The sequence below is a fragment of the Ctenocephalides felis genome, unplaced genomic scaffold (assembly GCF_003426905.1).
Source record: "Ctenocephalides felis isolate EL2017-DRISC unplaced genomic scaffold, ASM342690v1 CF-g0.4_SCAFFOLD_03573, whole genome shotgun sequence".
NCBI classification, from domain to species: domain Eukaryota; kingdom Metazoa; phylum Arthropoda; class Insecta; order Siphonaptera; family Pulicidae; genus Ctenocephalides; species Ctenocephalides felis.
This window is the reverse complement of record NW_020539727.1, coordinates 11,993,345-12,012,265: the sequence shown is the minus strand read 5'-3', so window position 1 is coordinate 12,012,265 and position 18,921 is coordinate 11,993,345. Positions and strand designations below refer to the sequence as shown.

General features: G+C 25.8%; 2 protein-coding genes across 2 annotated transcripts; one reads left to right on the top strand and one right to left on the bottom strand.

The window, feature by feature from the left end:
* Positions 1-349: 349 nt before the first annotated feature.
* LOC113389427 (elongation factor 1-gamma-like) lies at positions 350-7,879 on the bottom strand. Its single transcript, XM_026626460.1, has 10 exons — positions 7,808-7,879; positions 7,544-7,693; positions 7,397-7,460; positions 7,198-7,340; positions 4,854-4,994; positions 4,501-4,657; positions 4,161-4,326; positions 3,596-3,765; positions 3,395-3,519; positions 350-651 (listed from the first exon to the last, which is right to left on the bottom strand). The coding sequence occupies exons 1-10, from the start codon at positions 7,817-7,819 to the stop codon at positions 496-498; spliced, it is 1,284 nt and encodes a 427-aa protein (XP_026482245.1). The 5' UTR covers positions 7,820-7,879; the 3' UTR covers positions 350-495.
* A 2,524-nt stretch (positions 7,880-10,403) lies between these two features.
* LOC113389029 (calcineurin subunit B type 2) lies at positions 10,404-18,601 on the top strand. Its single transcript, XM_026626074.1, has 4 exons — positions 10,404-10,681; positions 10,807-10,846; positions 12,098-12,396; positions 17,631-18,601. The coding sequence occupies exons 1-4, from the start codon at positions 10,679-10,681 to the stop codon at positions 17,799-17,801; spliced, it is 513 nt and encodes a 170-aa protein (XP_026481859.1). The 5' UTR covers positions 10,404-10,678; the 3' UTR covers positions 17,802-18,601.
* Positions 18,602-18,921: the final 320 nt, after the last annotated feature.

Below are 18,921 nucleotides of genomic sequence, written 5' to 3'. Positions count from 1 at the left end.
AGTTGAAATAAATAATTAGTCTCTGAGCAATTAATATATAAGTAAAATTGCAAAGGCAGCCTTGATAATCTCAAATCGAAAATTATATTTTACTTTATGAAAAATAAATGACTTCAAATATATATATGTTGACTCTATATTAAGAAATATTAGATTTTTAGTTCCCTATAATATTTTTTGACATTTAGTCCTGAAATATAAAAATTACTAATGGTAATAAATAACATTGTTCACAAATTTAAACTGTTAACGTTTTTTTTTTTTCAAAATGTCGATTTAGGAGAAGATTGTTCATGATCTTTGTTGTAATATCAAATGTTTTATTATTATTATTAATATAAACAATTAATAGATTTTAAATAATTTATTTCAAGAAATTTTAATATAACATGCCATCATCAGCAAACATTTTGCTATAAAAATAACAATATTGTGGCAGGATAAGATTACAATAACTTGAAATATTAACAAAAGTGGCAATTCTTTAGTTGAATTTTATTTGAAGACCTTTCCTTGGTTGAACTTGCGTCCGTTCTTATCGGCACCTTCCCAGGAGAAGTATTGCTTGACTAATTTCTTGGTCTCTTCTGATTTGGGGTCCAATTTGACCCAGTTGTAGGTTTCGTAGTCAATTTGCCAGTCAGGGGAAAGCTGGAATAACAGAATTCTTTAGGATTTTGAATTTAAATTATAATATTATATATTTTTTAAATGAAGTATGTTTGATAGCAACAGTATTTCAACAATAATGAAATGTTTTGTCGTTGAAAAATTAAATGTTACCATCGCTTACTATATCTCTTTGAGTTACAGTAAAGATGAATGTAGTCATCAAGACTGCCTTTGAAAGAGAAACAATATTGAAGATTATGATATTTAATATCAAACCAAGATGGTTTGTAATGCATTTGTATTTTGATTATTAGAAAACTAATTAATTTAATTTGAAGTTAAAATATGCAAATTCAAAAATCAAGTAAATTTATATGAAGCCACAAATAGAAATAAGGAGACCAAGTTAATAAAAATTTGGTCATAAATCAATAAATTTAAATAATAATAAGTAATAAACAAGTTAAATGATTATATATTCAAATAGAATATGTAAGTAAAAGTCAATTAGAATTTATAATTTAAATTCAAGTAAAATCAATAAATAGAAGGTAAATAAAATAAAAATCAAATAAAATTAACGAACAAGAAGAAAGTGAAACAAATGAATAAAAAATAAATGAAATCAATAAGACAAAATACCTAAAATCAAGTATAATGAATGAAAAACAAAAGTAAAATAAATAAAAAAAAAAAAATTAGTTAAAGAAAGACAAGTACAATAAATAAATATAAAGTCAAATCATATAATTAAGTTAAAAAAAATAATTTTGTAATTTAGGTTTTAAATAAATTCAACAAAATATAAATTGTATATTAAAAAGAAAGTTAAATAATTATATAGTCAAGTAGAATATATAAATAAAAATCAATTAGAATTTATAAATTAAATTGAAGCGGGATGAATAAATAGAAAGTCAAATAAAATGAATAAAAATCAAGTAAAAGTCAAATATTATAGAATAAATAAACTAAATCGATAAGTAAAAGACAGAATAAAACGAAATAAAAAATAATGTAAGTTAAATAAGAGACAAAATAAATAAATCAAATGAATAAATGAAAATGAAGTTAATATAATTAAACTAGAAAATTGTAAATTTTCTAACTCAATTTTTAATTAAATTAAATTGAAACAAAATAAATAAAATAAATTTTAAATTGAAATAAAGTTAATTATATAATGAAGTAGAATATATAAATAAAAATCAATTCGAATTAATAAATTGAATTCAAAAGGATAAATAAAAAGCAAATAAAATAATAAAGTAAAATTAATTAATGAGAATAAAATAAAGTAAATAGAAAGAAATCAAATACAATGAATAAATAACTAAATAAAATAAAAAACAAATAGAATAAATAAATCAAATAAATAAATAAGACAAAAAGAATGATGAAAAATAAAGTTAAATATTATAATTAACTGAATTAAATTGTAATTTGGCAATTTAAGTTTTAAACAAATTTGAACAAAATATAAAATAAATTATAAATTAAAATAAAGTAAAATAATTATGTAATCAAATAGAATATATAAAGAAAAATCAATTAAAATTAATAAATTAAATTCAAGTAGTTATCCTAATAAAGTCCAAAATAAAAATTAAGCAAGATTAATGAGAAGTAAAATAAAAAGTGAAATGAAATAAAATAAAATAACTAAAATTAATAAAACAACTAAAAATCAAGTAAAACAAAAAATAGAATAAAGCAAAATAAATAAAAAAATGAAATGAAGTAAAATAAATGAAAAAGAAATAAAATAAATAAGGCAAGAAAAATAAACAAAAATAAAGTTAATATAATTAAGTTTTAAAAAAATGTAATTTTATAACTTAAGTTTTAATTAAATTAAACAAATTTGAAGAAAATAAAATATAAATTATAAATTAAAATAAAGTTAATTATATAGTCAAGTAAAATGTAAACATAAAAATCAAATTAAAAAATTAAATTGAAGTGGGATAAATAAATAGAAGCCAAATAAAATAAAATAAATAATCAAGTAAAATTAATGAGAATAAAGTCATATAGAATGAATAAATAACTAAATAAAATCAATAAGTAAAAGACAAATAATAAAAAAAAAAAACAAGTAAATGAAAAATGAAGCAAAATAAATAAAAAAAACAATTGTATAAAGAAATCGGTTAAATAAGTCAAGAAAATAAAAATAAAGTTAAATATATGATAAAGTTAAAAAAACTAAAATTGTAACTGAAGTTTTAATTAAAAATAAGGAAAACAAATTTAAAGAAATTAGATAATTCAAATTATAAATTAAAAGAAAGTGAAATAAATATAGTCAAGTAGAATGCATACATATAAAAATCAAATTAATAAATTAAATTCAAGATAAATAAATAGAAGTCAAATAAAAAAATAAATTAATGAGAAGTAAAAATAAATAAAAGTCAAATAAAATAAAATTGAGTAAAATAAATAAAAGTAAAATAAAATAAATAGTGAGAAGAGAATAAAAAAAGTCAAATAAAATCAATAAATAGAAGACAAAATAAATAAAATCAAGTAAAATAAAAGTCGAATTAAATAAATAAAGTAATAAAAATAAAGTTAAATAAATAAAAATAAGTCAAGTAATATAATTAATTTAAAAATTGTATCTTTATAACAAAGTATTAAATGAAATAGATTTAAACAAAATTTGAATATAAATAACTTAAATAAAATCTAAAAAAAAAAGTCCAATCAATTTGATTTAAGTGGATCCATAAGTAAGTCAAAAGAATTATTAGGTCAAATATTATTTAGTACTTACATTGAATGCTAATTCCTGACCCCTCCATACCCAAACACCAGAAATGCTGCTGTTATTGTCTTCACCGAACAGACATACAGATGAGAAAGCCTGCTTTCGCATCTTGTCCAAACGTTGGAACATACCTACATAAAAAAAACAGATTACATTTAAAAAATAAACACAGAGAATCAATTTTACATTATTTTTTTTATCATTTACCTGTAATCAAGTTACAGCTCATGAACACCTTGGTAAGTTCATCATTGTATTTGTATTCTCCAAACCAGATGGAATAGTTCTCAGGATCGAACTTTTCCCAGAAGTATGGCACGGATTTGCTCTCATCTTCGTTGGAGTAGAATCTTTTGAAGTCATCCATGTTGAATGTTCTGAAAAAAGAAAACAAATCAGTAATGTATAGATGAAACTTATACACATTTTTTGAGAAGAAAATTTTGTTTGGTAGCAATTTTTTAAATACAATCCAGTGTATTGGATTTTATTTCCTTGCTGCTGACCATTTGCTATTTCTCTTTGAGTTACAGTGATGGTGAGTAAAAGTCACCAAAACTGCCTTTGAAAGAGAAAATTTAATTTATTGCTAATTTATTAGGGCATAAAAATGTACTGGCTTTTTTTTAGAATGAACTAGAATACCCACTTAAGGTAAAATACAATCTACTACTAATTTATATAGTGTCAGCCTCAAAATATTACAAAAATTTTGTCATTTCTGTAGCTTAGTTTAATTTATTCTAAACTAAGAAAATAGCAAATTTTTTACCCCTTTGGCAGAGAATCGAAAGGATCCTTGCTCTTGGGTTCTCCTGCAAGTGCAGCTTCAGCAGCATCCATCTCTTCAGCCGGTTCCTCGGCTTTAGGTTCAGCTTTTGGAGTCTGTGGCTTCTTTTCCTTTTTATCTTTCTTGGGCTGAACTGCACCAGACTTAGCTAAAAACAGTAACAGATAAAACAATTGCATTGAACACAATTAGGAAAAAAAAAGTGTAAATAAATATCAGGTGGAAAAATGTGAATCACATAATTATCATACTTATATGGAACGGTAAGTTTAGTCATCATAGTAATAAAGTGAGGTTAGGTTATATATTATAAATAATTTACCTTGTACTTCGGCAAACTTCTTGGCATCAAATTCTCCCATTTTTGTGCAAAGTGTGAAATTACCGACAACGGATTTGACTTGTGGTTGGTTTAAGATAGTTGTAAACCACCTTGTGACTGATCCAAATGGAGCACGGAAGGATGGTTCAAGCACATGCTGCAAAATAAATCCATAATTATAATATTCATATACATAAACTAAATAGTAATATATTATTTATTCAATCAGGTGGAAAAATTGGAATCACATTGTTGTTGTCATACAATATGGAACGGTGTTTTGTCATCATTAGAAGATTTTTACTAAATATATTTATATCAATACATTTAAATATAATGTATTAGTAGTTTACCTGGTACAGGTGAAGTAATGAGCAGAACACACTGATATCAGCCAAAGTTATTCTTTCACCGACGAGATATGTGTTATTTACTAAATGAGTATTTAGGACGGAAAGGGCACTTTTGACGTCTTCCTTTGCACGGTCAGTAGTCTGGAAACAAAATAATAAAGAATAAATTGCATTGTAATAGTACAAAAAAATAGATTAATATTTTTAGTTATTTTTATATAATTGTTATTGTTAAAATACTAACAATTAGTTAACTAAAAACTTATTTAACACTTAATTGTGAAACAAAATATTTCTTTCATTAAAATACCAAAAAAAATTGTGAAAGCAAATACTTATATTGCAAAAATAATTATCAATTTGTTTGAAAAAAAAAAGTAATATAAAACACTTATAAATTTGTAATATAAAATAACCTAAAATTTGTTAAAATACTTTTGTATCATAAGTATTGTAAAGCTTAAGTTGTTTAAAAAATTACTTGCAACTATTTATATAATTTATATTTAAAAATAATTAAACTTAAATATAAATAGGTTTATAGTAAATAAATTAAATAATAAATGAATAAGTGATAATAGTTAATAGTTAAATTTTATATTAAATTTGCGAAATATTGACTTGAGCCTTATTATATCATACTGATAGTTTGATATAAATGAATAAATATGTAAAGGTCTTCATTATTTTCCTTTGACATGTTCAGAAAACATGGTCTTAAACTGATTTAGATTTTTAAAATTACAAATGTGTTGGTTCATTCTCTTGTAGCTATATCGCAAAATTTAACAACAATTACAATCATTACAGTGGTGAAATCACCATACAACTGCTCAGTTATAATAAAATTATTGTAAAAATTACATTTCACATTTAATTTGAGCTCTATCAAAACTTCTACAGAAAACTTTACATTGTCTAAAGAGTGCTTAGCAGATTATTCAGCTAAATAGTGCCAAATTTTTCATAAAGACGATGTTACAACAATATTACGAACAAGATATCAAAATCGATGATAATTCAAAGGCTAATAATAAAGGTGAAGACTAAGAAGCAGCTAAAAAGTTTAGTCTAGAGGATATGAAAAAAAAACTCTGGACTTAGCTAAACAGTTTATATTTTTCAAATAAAGATTCAAGAAGTCTTTCAAAGACTTCTATTAAAATGAATAGAAAATTTTCAAATTTTGCAAGCAAACCATATAAAAATATTCATATGAATCTTGAATCAAAGCAAGTATTTTCAAAATGAGTTTTTGCAAAAAAGAAGCAAAAATGGATCTGAATACAGAAAAATGTTTTAAGAAAAAGGGTATCTTCCTGGCTCAGAAAAATATATATATATATTTAGCCAATTAAATTGGCATGTTTTTTTTAATTTGTTGAATACAAAAAAAAAATGCTCAAAGAAAAAAGTATATTGCTAAAGAGATGTTCTTGTAATCTACGATGTTAATGAATATTTTATAAATTTTGGAACCTAATCTCTTTTTGAGTAAATAGGAAGTTACCAAAAAAGTTATAAGTTTAATCTAGGGAATATAAAAAAAACCATAAGCTTAGGCTGAGTAAGGATTTTTTTCAAATAAAATAGCTTTAAATGAAATTCGCACAATCGAAGATATTTATATGAATTTTGAATCAAAGCAAATATTTTCAAATTGAGAATTTTCCCAAAATAAAGTAAGTATATGGAGCATTTTAGCTTAGTAAAAATCCACGATAATTAAGAGACTATTAATAATAAGTGAAGACTAAGAAGTTGTTAAAAAGTAATCTAGAATATGAACTATTATGATATTTTTCAAATAAAATGAGCACAAGATTTTCAAATTTCACAAGCAAACAAAGAAATGTATATGAATCTTGAATCAAAACAAATATTTTCAAATGAGGCTTTTTTGTATAAAAAAGCCAGTATGGATGATCTGAATACAGAAAAATGCTCAAAGAAAAAGGACATATTGCTAAAGAGAAGTTCTCGTAATCTGCAATATTAATGAATATTATAAAAGAAAATGAATATATTGACCTTTACCATATGTTTTTTTTTGAATTTTGTAAACTAACCTCTTTTTGCACTAATCTTTTGTTTTGTATACAAAAATGGTTAAGTTTTTGTAACATAACTCATGTCACATGGAGCTTAACTGCACGTTACAGTAAAATCAAGGATTAAAATAAAATACTATTAGTTTCCTTGTATCTTATGTTGCATAAAATCAAATTTTGAATATCACCCATTTCATTTAATCTAATTCAGATCAATTTATCCTTTAACAAGTTTGTATTACCCCCTGCATAGCGAATTAACCATTTTTTATAATCTATCATCTTCTACTTACTTGCTTATTGAACTGCATTATTCCCAAAATTGGGAACACCCATGCACAGGATGGGGGCACGATCTCTCCATTGCCAAAATCTACCCATTGTAGAATTTGAGCCTTTTCCAATTCGGAGGCGCCACGTAGTTGGGCATTTGATACTAAAATTATCAGTCAGTTAGTATAAGTTAATAAAAAAAAAGTATTTTTAGCTTACCATAATAAGCAATAGCATCGCTGCCACTTAAGTATTTTCCATCGTTGCTTTCGAACGCTGGAACCTAAAAATAAATAACAATATGGAGTCTGCGTCAGAATATAACCTTAAAAACCCGGCATTGTTTGCTAATTAAATTAAGCTCACCTTTCCCGCAGGGAACTTCTTGAGGAACGATTCTGACTTATTCGTCTCTCCGAATGCAAAATCGGCTGCTACTTTAACATTAGCACCCGAAAATTTGGCAGCGATTAAACTTTTGTAAGCACGGAAGTTCTCGGGGTATGTATACAAAGTCTACAAAAGAAAAGTCAATATTTTCATCAAGCACTTGCACAACAAATGTATTTGCACAATATTGTGTACGGATCGCGTAGATACTATCGGATGATTAGTAATAAAATAACTTACGCCAGACGCCATGGCTGTAGTTGTTGCGGAAAAGGAAGATCGAGAGAGTGAGGCCGAACCCAGTTGATTTGACAGCCAAGAAGGCAGCGCACATGTACGGACATGTTTGCAACCTCGCGAAGTTAGCAATCGAATGGAAAATATCGATAATTTGAAATCGATAATTCAAACCAAAATTGAAACATTAGATGTTCCAAATACTTTTGTTTAAATTAACATAATTAGTGCTAATCAGCATAATTATTTTGCTGACATCACTTATTGTTCTTGTAACAATTCAATTTTCGAAATCAAATTCGAGGAAGTCTATTTTATTTACATATTACTTAGAAATTGGCATAGATTTTGAACATATTTGCTTATGCATTTAAGCAAATTGTTATTTGCATTATTGTAAGTTCTAACATAAGATTTTTTATTTTGTATAAGTCACTCAAATGCAGAGTAAATAGGTCATTGCACCATTTTGCTTTAAGGCAAGTTGCATGAACTTTCTGGTATCTGCAAATCATAATTTTATTTATTTATTTATTTTTTATTAATAATATTTTATAATACTGTAATTACACAAACACAAGCTTGGAACATAAATTGGTGCTAAAATTTTTGAAAAAGGACAATTTTTACCCACCCACATGTTTTATCCAATATAGGCGTTCAACAATTCTGAATCGTACAGAAAATATAGAATTAGCAAGTCTAAAGAATACATAAACTTCTTCTTCGAGAAGCTAAAAAAGTATGAAAAGTCATATTCTTTATCATTGAAATAATATAAAATTTCTCATTTTTAAAAAATGTAGCATTAATTAAATTATATATATAATTAAATTATATATTTACTTGTTATACTATGGCTAAAATAATAAAAACAGTTATGCCTTTTGGTTTAAGTTTTTCTATTTAAAACTCACATGCTACAAATGCGTTCTAGAATAATAAATAACAAAATAAATAATTTTCAGGTACTTCAAATTTAAATTTACTGCTTAAATGACTAATGTTTTTTTATTTACTTTACTATTATTTTTATTACAAGGTATTGAATAATAATTTTAAACTTCAAAAAAATGCTTATTTATTTGTAATTCTTATGCTAATAATAAAACTTCAAATTTTAGTTTACGCATTTTAATTTTAAACTCAATCCCAGAAGAAGTTTCTCATTTTCAAAAAAATGTATTATTAATTAAATTATATATTCACTTCTTGTACTAAAATAATGATAATTTTTATGCCTTAAAATTTGTATTAAAACCTGTAAAACTCACATAATCTAAATGCATTTATAATTAACAATAAATAACAAAATAAATAATGTTCAGGTATTTCAAATTTAAATTTACTGCTGAAATGACTAATGTCATACATATGCACTTACCTTCACTTTAGTGCTTGAAACACAATTTTAAACTTTATTTTAGAAAAAATCCACATTTAATTACATATCTTATGATAAAAATATAAAATTTTAAAATTTAGTTAAACCTAATTCATAATTATAGTTGTTTGTAGATTATAATTAATTTTCATATATTTCAAATTTAAATTTACTGCTGAAATGTCTTGAGTCAGTCATGTGCTCTTACCTTTACTATCATTATTATTAGACGACACTAAATTAAAAACGTTTATTAAAAACAAATAACACTCATTTAGTTAGTTAGAACTTTGATGCTTTTGATTTCAATTAGGTTTATGGCTTTTTATTTCAAACTCAAATAATACGCTGAAATGTCTTGAGTCAGTTATCTTTAGCATCATGTTATTATTAGGCGACACTAAATTAAAAACGTTTATTAAAAACAAATAATACTCACATAGTTATAGTTAGAACTTTAATGCTTTTAATTTCAATCAGGTTTAATATCTTTTTATTTCAAACTCTTAAAACATTTGTCATATTTCAAATTCAAATTTCCTGCTGAAATGTCTTGAGTCTGTTACCTTTAGCTTCATTATTATTAGACGATACTAAATTAAAAACATTTATTAAAAACAAATAATACTCACTTAGTTAGTTAGAATTTTAATGCTTTTGATTTCAATTAGATTTAACATCATTTTGTTTCAAGCTCTTATAACATTTGTCATATTTTAAATTCAAATTTTCCGCTTAAGTGTCTTAAGTCAGTTATGTGCTTTTAACTTCACTATTATTTAGACGACACTAAATTAAAAACTTTAAAAACAAATAATTCTCACTTAGTTAGTTAGAATTTTAATGCTTTCGATTTTATTTAGGTTTAATATCTTTTTATTTCAAACTCTTATAACATTTGGCATATTTCAAATTCAAATTTCCCGCTAGTCAGTCTTGTGCTCTTAACCTTTAACATCATTATTATTAGACGATACTAAATTAAAAACATTTATTAGAAACAAATAACACTCACTTAGTTAGTTAAAATGTTAATGCTTTTAATTCCAATTAGGTTTAATATCTTTTTATCTCAAACTTTTATAACATTTGTCATATTTCAAATTCAAATTTCCCGCCGTAATGTCTGCTGTCAGTGATGTGCGCATACCTTCACCACCATTTTTACACACGACATTAAATTTTTGAAATTAAATTTCATTTGAAGAAGCACTCGCGTTCTATTAAGTTCTCAAAATATCCAATGATATTTAGTTAATTATTAATTACTATCGATATCTTGGTGGTCAGAATCTGGGTGCATTTCCATTTCGTCAGTTCGTATGTTTACCATTCGTCAGCAGTCGTCGACCTTCAGTTTGCAATCTTGTTGTGCACCCAGATCGATTGTTTGACCCAGCGCACCCAAAATTTCACATATTTCTGCAGAGTGCCTAAAACGAAACGTTGCAATTGACATTTAGACAAGTAGTTGATAGAAATTTAAAAAAATGGTAAGTTGCTTGTTATAATAGTTTTAAACAAAGTGTTTCATTAGAAGAATTGATCTATTGTGCTATTTTAGGATTACAATCGCCAGCCGCAATAATATGTATTTATATCCTTGTTTTTGTTTCAGGGAAATGAAACTTCACTGCCAATGGAGCTCTGCTCTAACTGTAAGTAATAATTGACTTATGTTAATAGAATAACATTGAAAAATTAATTTTTGACTTAATCTGGATAACTTTGTGTAAAAGCTACATTTTAAAATATTGTTCTTACTTGTTGCTTACAAATTATTTAACAAATATTTTTTTATATTGTTAAAATCATTACTAGGTTATTAATTTATTATTTAGACATTCAGGACTAATGTGGATGAATAATTATTTCATTCTCAAAACCATTTATTAAAACCAAGAAATAAAAGAAAATAGGTTAGGAGTTCCTTTGACCCGAAGAACTTTCTAACATGGAAATGAAATTGAAATTGATTTTTAACTCGAATTGTTATAAACTTTATTGACATTGCTTTATTAACAATGTGCAATCGAAACGATCTTTTAACTATAATTTTGTCAAAAATTAATTGATTTATCCAAATCAAATTTTATCACAATATTTCATATATATTCTTTTGGAAGCAACATTTTACGATATTTTTCTTACTTGTTGCTTACAAATTGTTTAATTATTCTTTATATTATTTAAGGTTATTAATTTATTATTTAGATGATTTTATTTTCAAAACCATTTATTAAAATCAAGAGAAAAGGGAAAATACGTTAAGAGTTTCTTTGACCTGAAAAACTTTCTAACGAGAAAATGCAATTGAAATTGATTTTTGACTCGTATTGTTCCTTTAAGGCGTGCAAGAATTCATTAACGTTGTTCTATCAACAATTTGCAATTGATACTGACTTTTAGCTATCATTTTGTCAAAAATTAATTGATTTGTTCAAATCAAAGAAGTTTTATCACAATACTCCATATATATTCTTCTGGAAGCATAATTTCAAAATATTGTTCTTACTTGTTGCTTAAAATTCTTTTAGATACTGTTATGAATAATAAAAAAAATTGCTGAATGATGACATATACCGTGTCGAAACGTATAAATAAATAGATCATTATTTATTGTTCTTTTAATTGAATGATTGGCTGCAAATTAACATTCAAGTATATATATATATATATATATATATATATATACATATATAATGGTGGTCCTTAATATGGATATTTTCAAATTTCTTTGCTCCCAGGTGCTCAAATGCTTTCAAATTCTCTGAAAGTTTTAGCTCTTAATGTCAATTTTAAGATAGTCCACGCTCTATCTCTAACATCTATATCAAGGACCACCCTGAATATATACAATTATCTACATACCTTTACCAATTTCTAACATTTATCTTTTTCCTCTCCAGTTGATGCCGATGAGATACGACGTCTGGGCAAAAGATTTCGCAAATTAGATTTAGACAATTCAGGTGCTCTGAGCATCGATGAATTCATGTCACTGCCCGACCTCCAGCAGAATCCACTGGTCCAGAGGGTCATCGATATATTCGATTCGGATGGGAATGGTGAAGTGGATTTCAAGGAGTTCATTCAGGGGGTGTCTCAGTTTAGTGTTAAAGGAGATAAATTATCAAAATTAAGATTCGCTTTTAGAATATATGATATGGATAATGATGGGTTTATTTCTAATGGAGAACTTTTCCAGGTAATAAATGATAATGAATAGTTTATATATATATATATATATATATATATATATATATATATATATGTATATATGTATATGTACATATATATGTATATGTACATATATACATATATGTACATATATATGTATATGTACATATATATGTATGTATGTGTTAATATATATATATATGTATATATATATGTATATATGTATATGTATATATATATGTATATATGTATATGTATATATATATGTATATATGTATATGTATATATATCTGTGTATATATCTGTCTATATGTATATGTGTATATATATGTATATCTATATGTATATGTATATCTATATATAGTATATGCATATGTATATGTTATATATATGTATATGCATATGTATATGTATATATATGTATTTTTGAATATTCTTGAATTTGATGTTGATATATATGTTTAATTTGAGTTTAATATTCGGGCGTAACATCAATAAAAATTTTTTTATTGATGTTACGCCCGAATATTAAACTCAAATTAAACATATATATGTATATATATATATGTAGCGGGTTGCCAACACGCATCGCGGCTTGTCAACACGCATCACATGTTACTGAACAGATTGGCCCATATAGTGACAGCACAGAAAAAAAACAAAAATAAATTCAAGTGTCAGATCGGACATGGCTTTTGTTTCTCCCTAGTAGTTTTTGCCAAAAAAATGTATAATTCTTGAAACCTTTCTTTTCAATTATAAATAAGAAAATACCAATAACGTTTTATTAACGATCAGTATGACAACACATAGTGTCGTGGATATTAATCATATATAAAATAAACGAAATATAAATAATATTTTATGAAATTTATTATGACTATAATTTGGACAATTCCGGTATTTCTACAATATGGAGCACGCCTCCATATTTTGGTGACCCCGAGAGTGAACTAGTAACACACATACAAGAAGGTAAGAAGATCAAGACATATTTTGAAGTAGCACAAAAAAAATAAATTGAAGTCTCAAGAATTACTAAGAAAAGAATTTTTAAAAATATAAATAATTATTATAAATGGCTCACAACCGCCATAACTAGAAGAACATTCTAATCCTACAACTGAGACTCCGACCACGCACTTCAAGATCAACAATAACACGTGCTCAATAAATCACTTATTATCATGGTAAATAAGTCGATAATAAGCACCATGGCAACAGACAGGGAGCAAACAATTTGGCAACCGCCACATACACTCAACCGCTAACTCACCAGCGAAGGGCCACATACACTCAACCGCTAACTCACCAGCGAAGGGCCACATACAATCAACCGCTAACTCACCAGCGAAGGGCCACATACAATCAACCGCTAACTCACCAGCGAAGTGTCAAATATACTCAGCCGCTAACTCACCAGCAAAGGGCCACATCTACTCAACCGCTAACTCACCAGCGAAGGGCCACGTAAGCAATCAACAAACTCAACAAGCCAACACGGCAATTTATCACACAATCTCAACCAAAAGAAATTTACAAGGAAGTTCAAGAATGGCAGTCAGAGATGCGAAACAATCTTTTTCATTAGGGCGGAGTGATGTAGCGGGTTGCCAACACGCATCGCGGCTTGTCAACACGCATCACATGTTACTGAACAGATTGGCCCATATAGTGACAGCACAGAAAAAAAACAAAAATAAATTCAAGTGTCAGATCGGACATGGCTTTTGTTTCTCCCTAGTAGTTTTTGCCAAAAAAATGTATAATTCTTGAAACCTTTCTTTTCAATTATAAATAAGAAAATACCAATAACGTTTTATTAACGATCAGTATGACAACACATAGTGTCGTGGATATTAATCATATATAAAATAAACGAAATATAAATAATATTTTATGAAATTTATTATGACTATAATTTGGACAATTCCGGTATTTCTACAATATGGAGCACGCCTCCATATAATATATATATATATATATATATATATATATATATATATATATATATATATGTGTATATATATGTATATATATATATATATATAAATGTGTATATATATGTATATATGTATATATTAGGGTGGTCTTTAATATCGAATGCTTCCAAATTGAAAAAAATATTTGAAAGTTTTAGCTCCTAAATATTAACTTTAAGATAGTCTGCACTCTAACCAAAGTTTCTTGGTTCTTCTTTTTAAGTAAATACTTATTTTATGAAATACATCAAGTTTTTGTTTTAAATTTGTTATTTGTGATCAAAATAAGCAAATTCAATGTTATTCTCAAAATTTTGATTCATTTGTTAAGCTATAAAATTCTAAAAAACAAATAGAATTTTATCAATGTTATTTCCATGAGAAACTTTGTTTGGATTGTGGACTATCTTAAAGTTAATATTAAGAGCTAAAACTTTCAGAGAATTTTTATTTTGGAAGCATTTGAGCTCCTGGCAGCAAGGAAAATGGAAAACATCCTTATTAAAGACCACTCTAATATATATAAATATATAAATATATATATATATATATATATATATATATAATAATTTAAAATGACAAATTTATTGGATCCATAAATTAATCTATATCATCATTTGGTAAAAAGAAAAACTAAAATGTTACAAAAATTGAGGTGATATTTATAATATCTTATAAAACTACATTCTTACAAAAATATACTTGCAAAACTATCACAATCACTAAATTAATAAAACAGTCGGAACAATATATTATTTGAAACATTAAATTAAAATTTAAACTATACATTTTTCTGAGTAACATTAGTTGAAAAATTAGAATAAAATAAATTCAAGAATTAAAATTGTGTACTGTTGTTCATGTAGGAAACTACATATATGTAATTTTAATTTTTAGTTCAAATGTTCAATTAATTATTGTTTGGAATGTATTATTAGTTTAATGATAGTTTTGTGAGTATTTCCGTATTTTATAAGTATTTATAAGTATTTTTAACAGTATGTTCTTAATATAGACTGAAACATATGGAATCGATAAATTTGTGATTTTCAATTTCCAAGTTTTTTAACTGGTTATGTCTGATTAAAATCATTTATTCATATATATATATACATATATATATATATATATATATATATATATATATATATATATATATATATATATATACACACCTAAGTCTGTTTTTACATGGTAGATTGGTTCCAGAAGAAGCCGTGTAAAAAAGAAAACCGTGTAAAAAGACATTGATCTTATACAAAAATGGGTGATTTGTTCCAAATTTCTAAAACCTATTAAAATTAGTGAAAAACAAGAATTTTTAAGAACTGAATTCATGTTTATTTTATTAAATCAAATATAATAAAAAAAATCAAAGTAAAAATTGTTTGTACGCGCTAAAGGGGAATTCACTTAAATCTTTAAGCTAGTTTTCGCAAATTATCGATACTATCGATGGTTTCAGACTTTATTCTTTCATAAATACTTTTTGTGATATGAACATACTTCGCAAAAATTAAATTTGACAAAAAAATTTAAGTACATAAAATTTCAAATCGTGCTAAATAAAATCGTGTAAAAAATTAAAAATATTCAATTTTCAAACCGTGTTATATCAAAACCGTGTACAAAAAGACTGTGTAAAAACGGACTTAGGTGTATATATATATATATATATATATATATATATATATATATATATATATTGTTTTGTGCTAGTTATGAAACCTATTTTAAGTTTATCTTCAAACTTAAATATTTGTTTAAAATTTGCTCTCATGATAGTAAACATTGTAAAAATATTTACTTTAGGCAAATGATAATCTGTTAGTTCAGCTTTATATGAATTAGACAAAAATATATAGACAATTTTTAATACATGGTATTATAAACGTCTTGAAGATAAAGTTTATATTTTTACCAGAAAATCCGATTTGATAAATTTATATTCTGTGGTCATTTCAAGTCATTCTTAATCGTTTGAGACCGAAATTGAAACAGGTATGTGTGTGAGTCAAAATTTTATATTTTCTCAAAAACTGTTGCATCAATTTCATTATTTTAAAAACCATTTGATTAAACTCTATGTGGAGACTCGTGTTGGTTAGTTTTGACCGTCGATTGGTCAAGCCATTTCTTTGTAATTAGCAAGAAAATGTGAACAACCCATTTCTTCTACTTTCGTCTAAAAATCCTGAAATGATGCAATTTGGAAATTGCGCTGATTAGTTTTTAATAAAGATCGGTCAAGCCGTTTCTTCGTAATTAATCGTTAATTAAAATCGATGATTTTAATGAAATTTTGTATTGCGTAAAGTGTCTGGTCTTTTTGAACATGCTAAAATATTATAGTCCTATGGAAAGTGGTTTAATTATAATAAAGATTTAATAAAATTTGAATTATTCGGCGGCGGTTCAAGAAAATATATCATAAACTAGTGGTGTATGGCATCGTGCCTTAAGGCAAATTGCTAGAACTTCCCGTACCGTAACAAAATATTTGAGGATTATCAAATGTTTTCATATAGATTATTATAAATACTGTAACATTGTCTAATATTTACAAGAATCATATAAACTGAATTTCAAAGTTGAAATTACTTGTTTAAAGTATATTAGAACTTCAGTCAGAATTGAAAAAAAAAATCAAATAATTTTTTGTTCCAATTGTTTTGTCAACACAAGCAGAAAGTTTTTTGGATCATTCGAATCGGATGCTTAGTTCTTTCAAAAACTGCAATTTTTCGCACATTTTGCTCGGTATTTCCGAAATGGCTAGACCTGCCTTTGCCAAAAACTAATCACCACTTCTCCCAATCATTATAAATTGAATGTTTTTTGGATAATTCAAATCGAATACTCCGTTTTTTCTAAAACTCGATTTCTATTTTCTACACTCTTTGCTCCGTATCGCCATAACGGCTCGACCTGCCTTTGCAAAAAAATGATCAGCACATCTTCCTATCAATAGGAATCGAGTGTTTTTAAAATAATTTAAATCGGTTGATTCGTGCGCCCGAAAACGTGAACAAAAAATTGTATCCATACATACACACGCACAATCATTTTTTCTGGAGTATGTCAAAATGTTCAGAAACCTCTAAAACGTGAAGATATGCAAAAAATTACATTTTCGGGAAGTTAACATGTTTGTACAAAATAAATTAATATTGATTTCTTATTAAGTTGTTTCATGCAACTTGTAAGTTTCTAATTGTTAATAATGAATAGTTAAGTTAAGAGTGAAGATCATCATTATTATTATTTCATTTCCCCCCAGGTTTTGAAAATGATGGTTGGAAACAATCTAAAAGATGCACAATTACAACAAATTGTAGATAAAACAATTCTATTTGCCGATAAGGATGAAGATGGTAAAATATCCTTCGATGAATTCTGTGCAGTTGTTGGAAACACGGACATTCACAAGAAAATGGTGGTTGAAGTATAAATAAAGTAAGCATGAGAATATGTTATTGTTGATTTCTTTTTGAACTTAGTCTATTATTTATTGTTTGTTAGTTTAAATATTTGTATTTATGTAGATACTTCATTTAATAATCAATCATATTTATATAGAAATAATTATAAACTATCGTAATTGAATTTGGAATATCTTATGCTGAAGTGCTAACATCACCATTGTTCAAAATTTCTTGCACTGTGGGACATAATCTATATGTGATTTAATGACCAAAATCTATTTTGTAAATTGTATGTTGAATTTATCTCGACCACGAAATTGATTCCTTATGAATTTTTAGAATTAAAAATCATTTTTGTGTGATGTTTTGAAAATCGGGCGGGTAGACTGAGTAAAATATACATATAAAAAACTTAATACAGCAGTAATACCCTGGGGTAACGTTATATAGTATACAGCTTTAAGCAAAACAGCGCTAAACGGGGCTATATCAATATTAGGGAAAGATGGATAAGAGCTAAAAATTTGCAAATCCAATGTACTTACAAAAGCAAATACAAATCTAAGTCAGACGGATCGTTCATTCTATTGTGAGTCCAGTTTTTTGTCCAAAAGACTAATTTTCTTTTGCATTTTTTTTAGAAGCTGTTAATGAGTGGATAAACATCTGTAACATCCAAAATTGCTTTTGATCCTTTCCACTCCCAAGACTTCTTGTATTTTTATTCCTCCAGCTCCTGCTAAAATTGCGTTTTGTAACTTTCAAGGGTTTGTTCATATTTTGTAAATTATATTATGCAAAGAATGTTGAAACCAACAGTCAATATTTGTCAGGTGTAAAATGTAGTCTATATTTGTATATATATTGATATATAATATTTGATATATAATATTTGATATATAAGAAAATTGTTCACCTTTCTAGTGATGAGTACCTGATTTCCTATTAGTATTGATTCTAAATATTTGCATTTTGTGGAATGGTTTTAAAATAATCCCTTTTTTTTAAAAAAAAAAAGTTACATTATATTGATTACCACTCGAAGACAGTGGAGCTGGTGGAATAAAATCTGAAGTAATAAAATAAAATGTTAAGTGATACTTGGCTTTGAGGTTGTAAAGGATCCAAGGTTTCATTTAAATTTTG

Excerpts from the sequence above, each read along its gene's own strand:
- LOC113389029 (XM_026626074.1), top strand. Across the intron at positions 10,847-12,097 it reads AATGGAGCTCTGCTCTAACT|TTGATGCCGATGAGATACGA; the intron begins GTAAGTAATAAT and ends TTTCCTCTCCAG. Across the intron at positions 12,397-17,630 it reads CTAATGGAGAACTTTTCCAG|GTTTTGAAAATGATGGTTGG; the intron begins GTAATAAATGAT and ends ATTTCCCCCCAG.
- LOC113389427 (XM_026626460.1), bottom strand. Across the intron at positions 7,341-7,396 it reads CGATGCTATTGCTTATTATG|TATCAAATGCCCAACTACGT; the intron begins GTAAGCTAAAAA and ends TGATAATTTTAG. Across the intron at positions 4,995-7,197 it reads TAATGCAGTTCAATAAGCAA|ACTACTGACCGTGCAAAGGA; the intron begins GTAAGTAGAAGA and ends TTTTGTTTCCAG.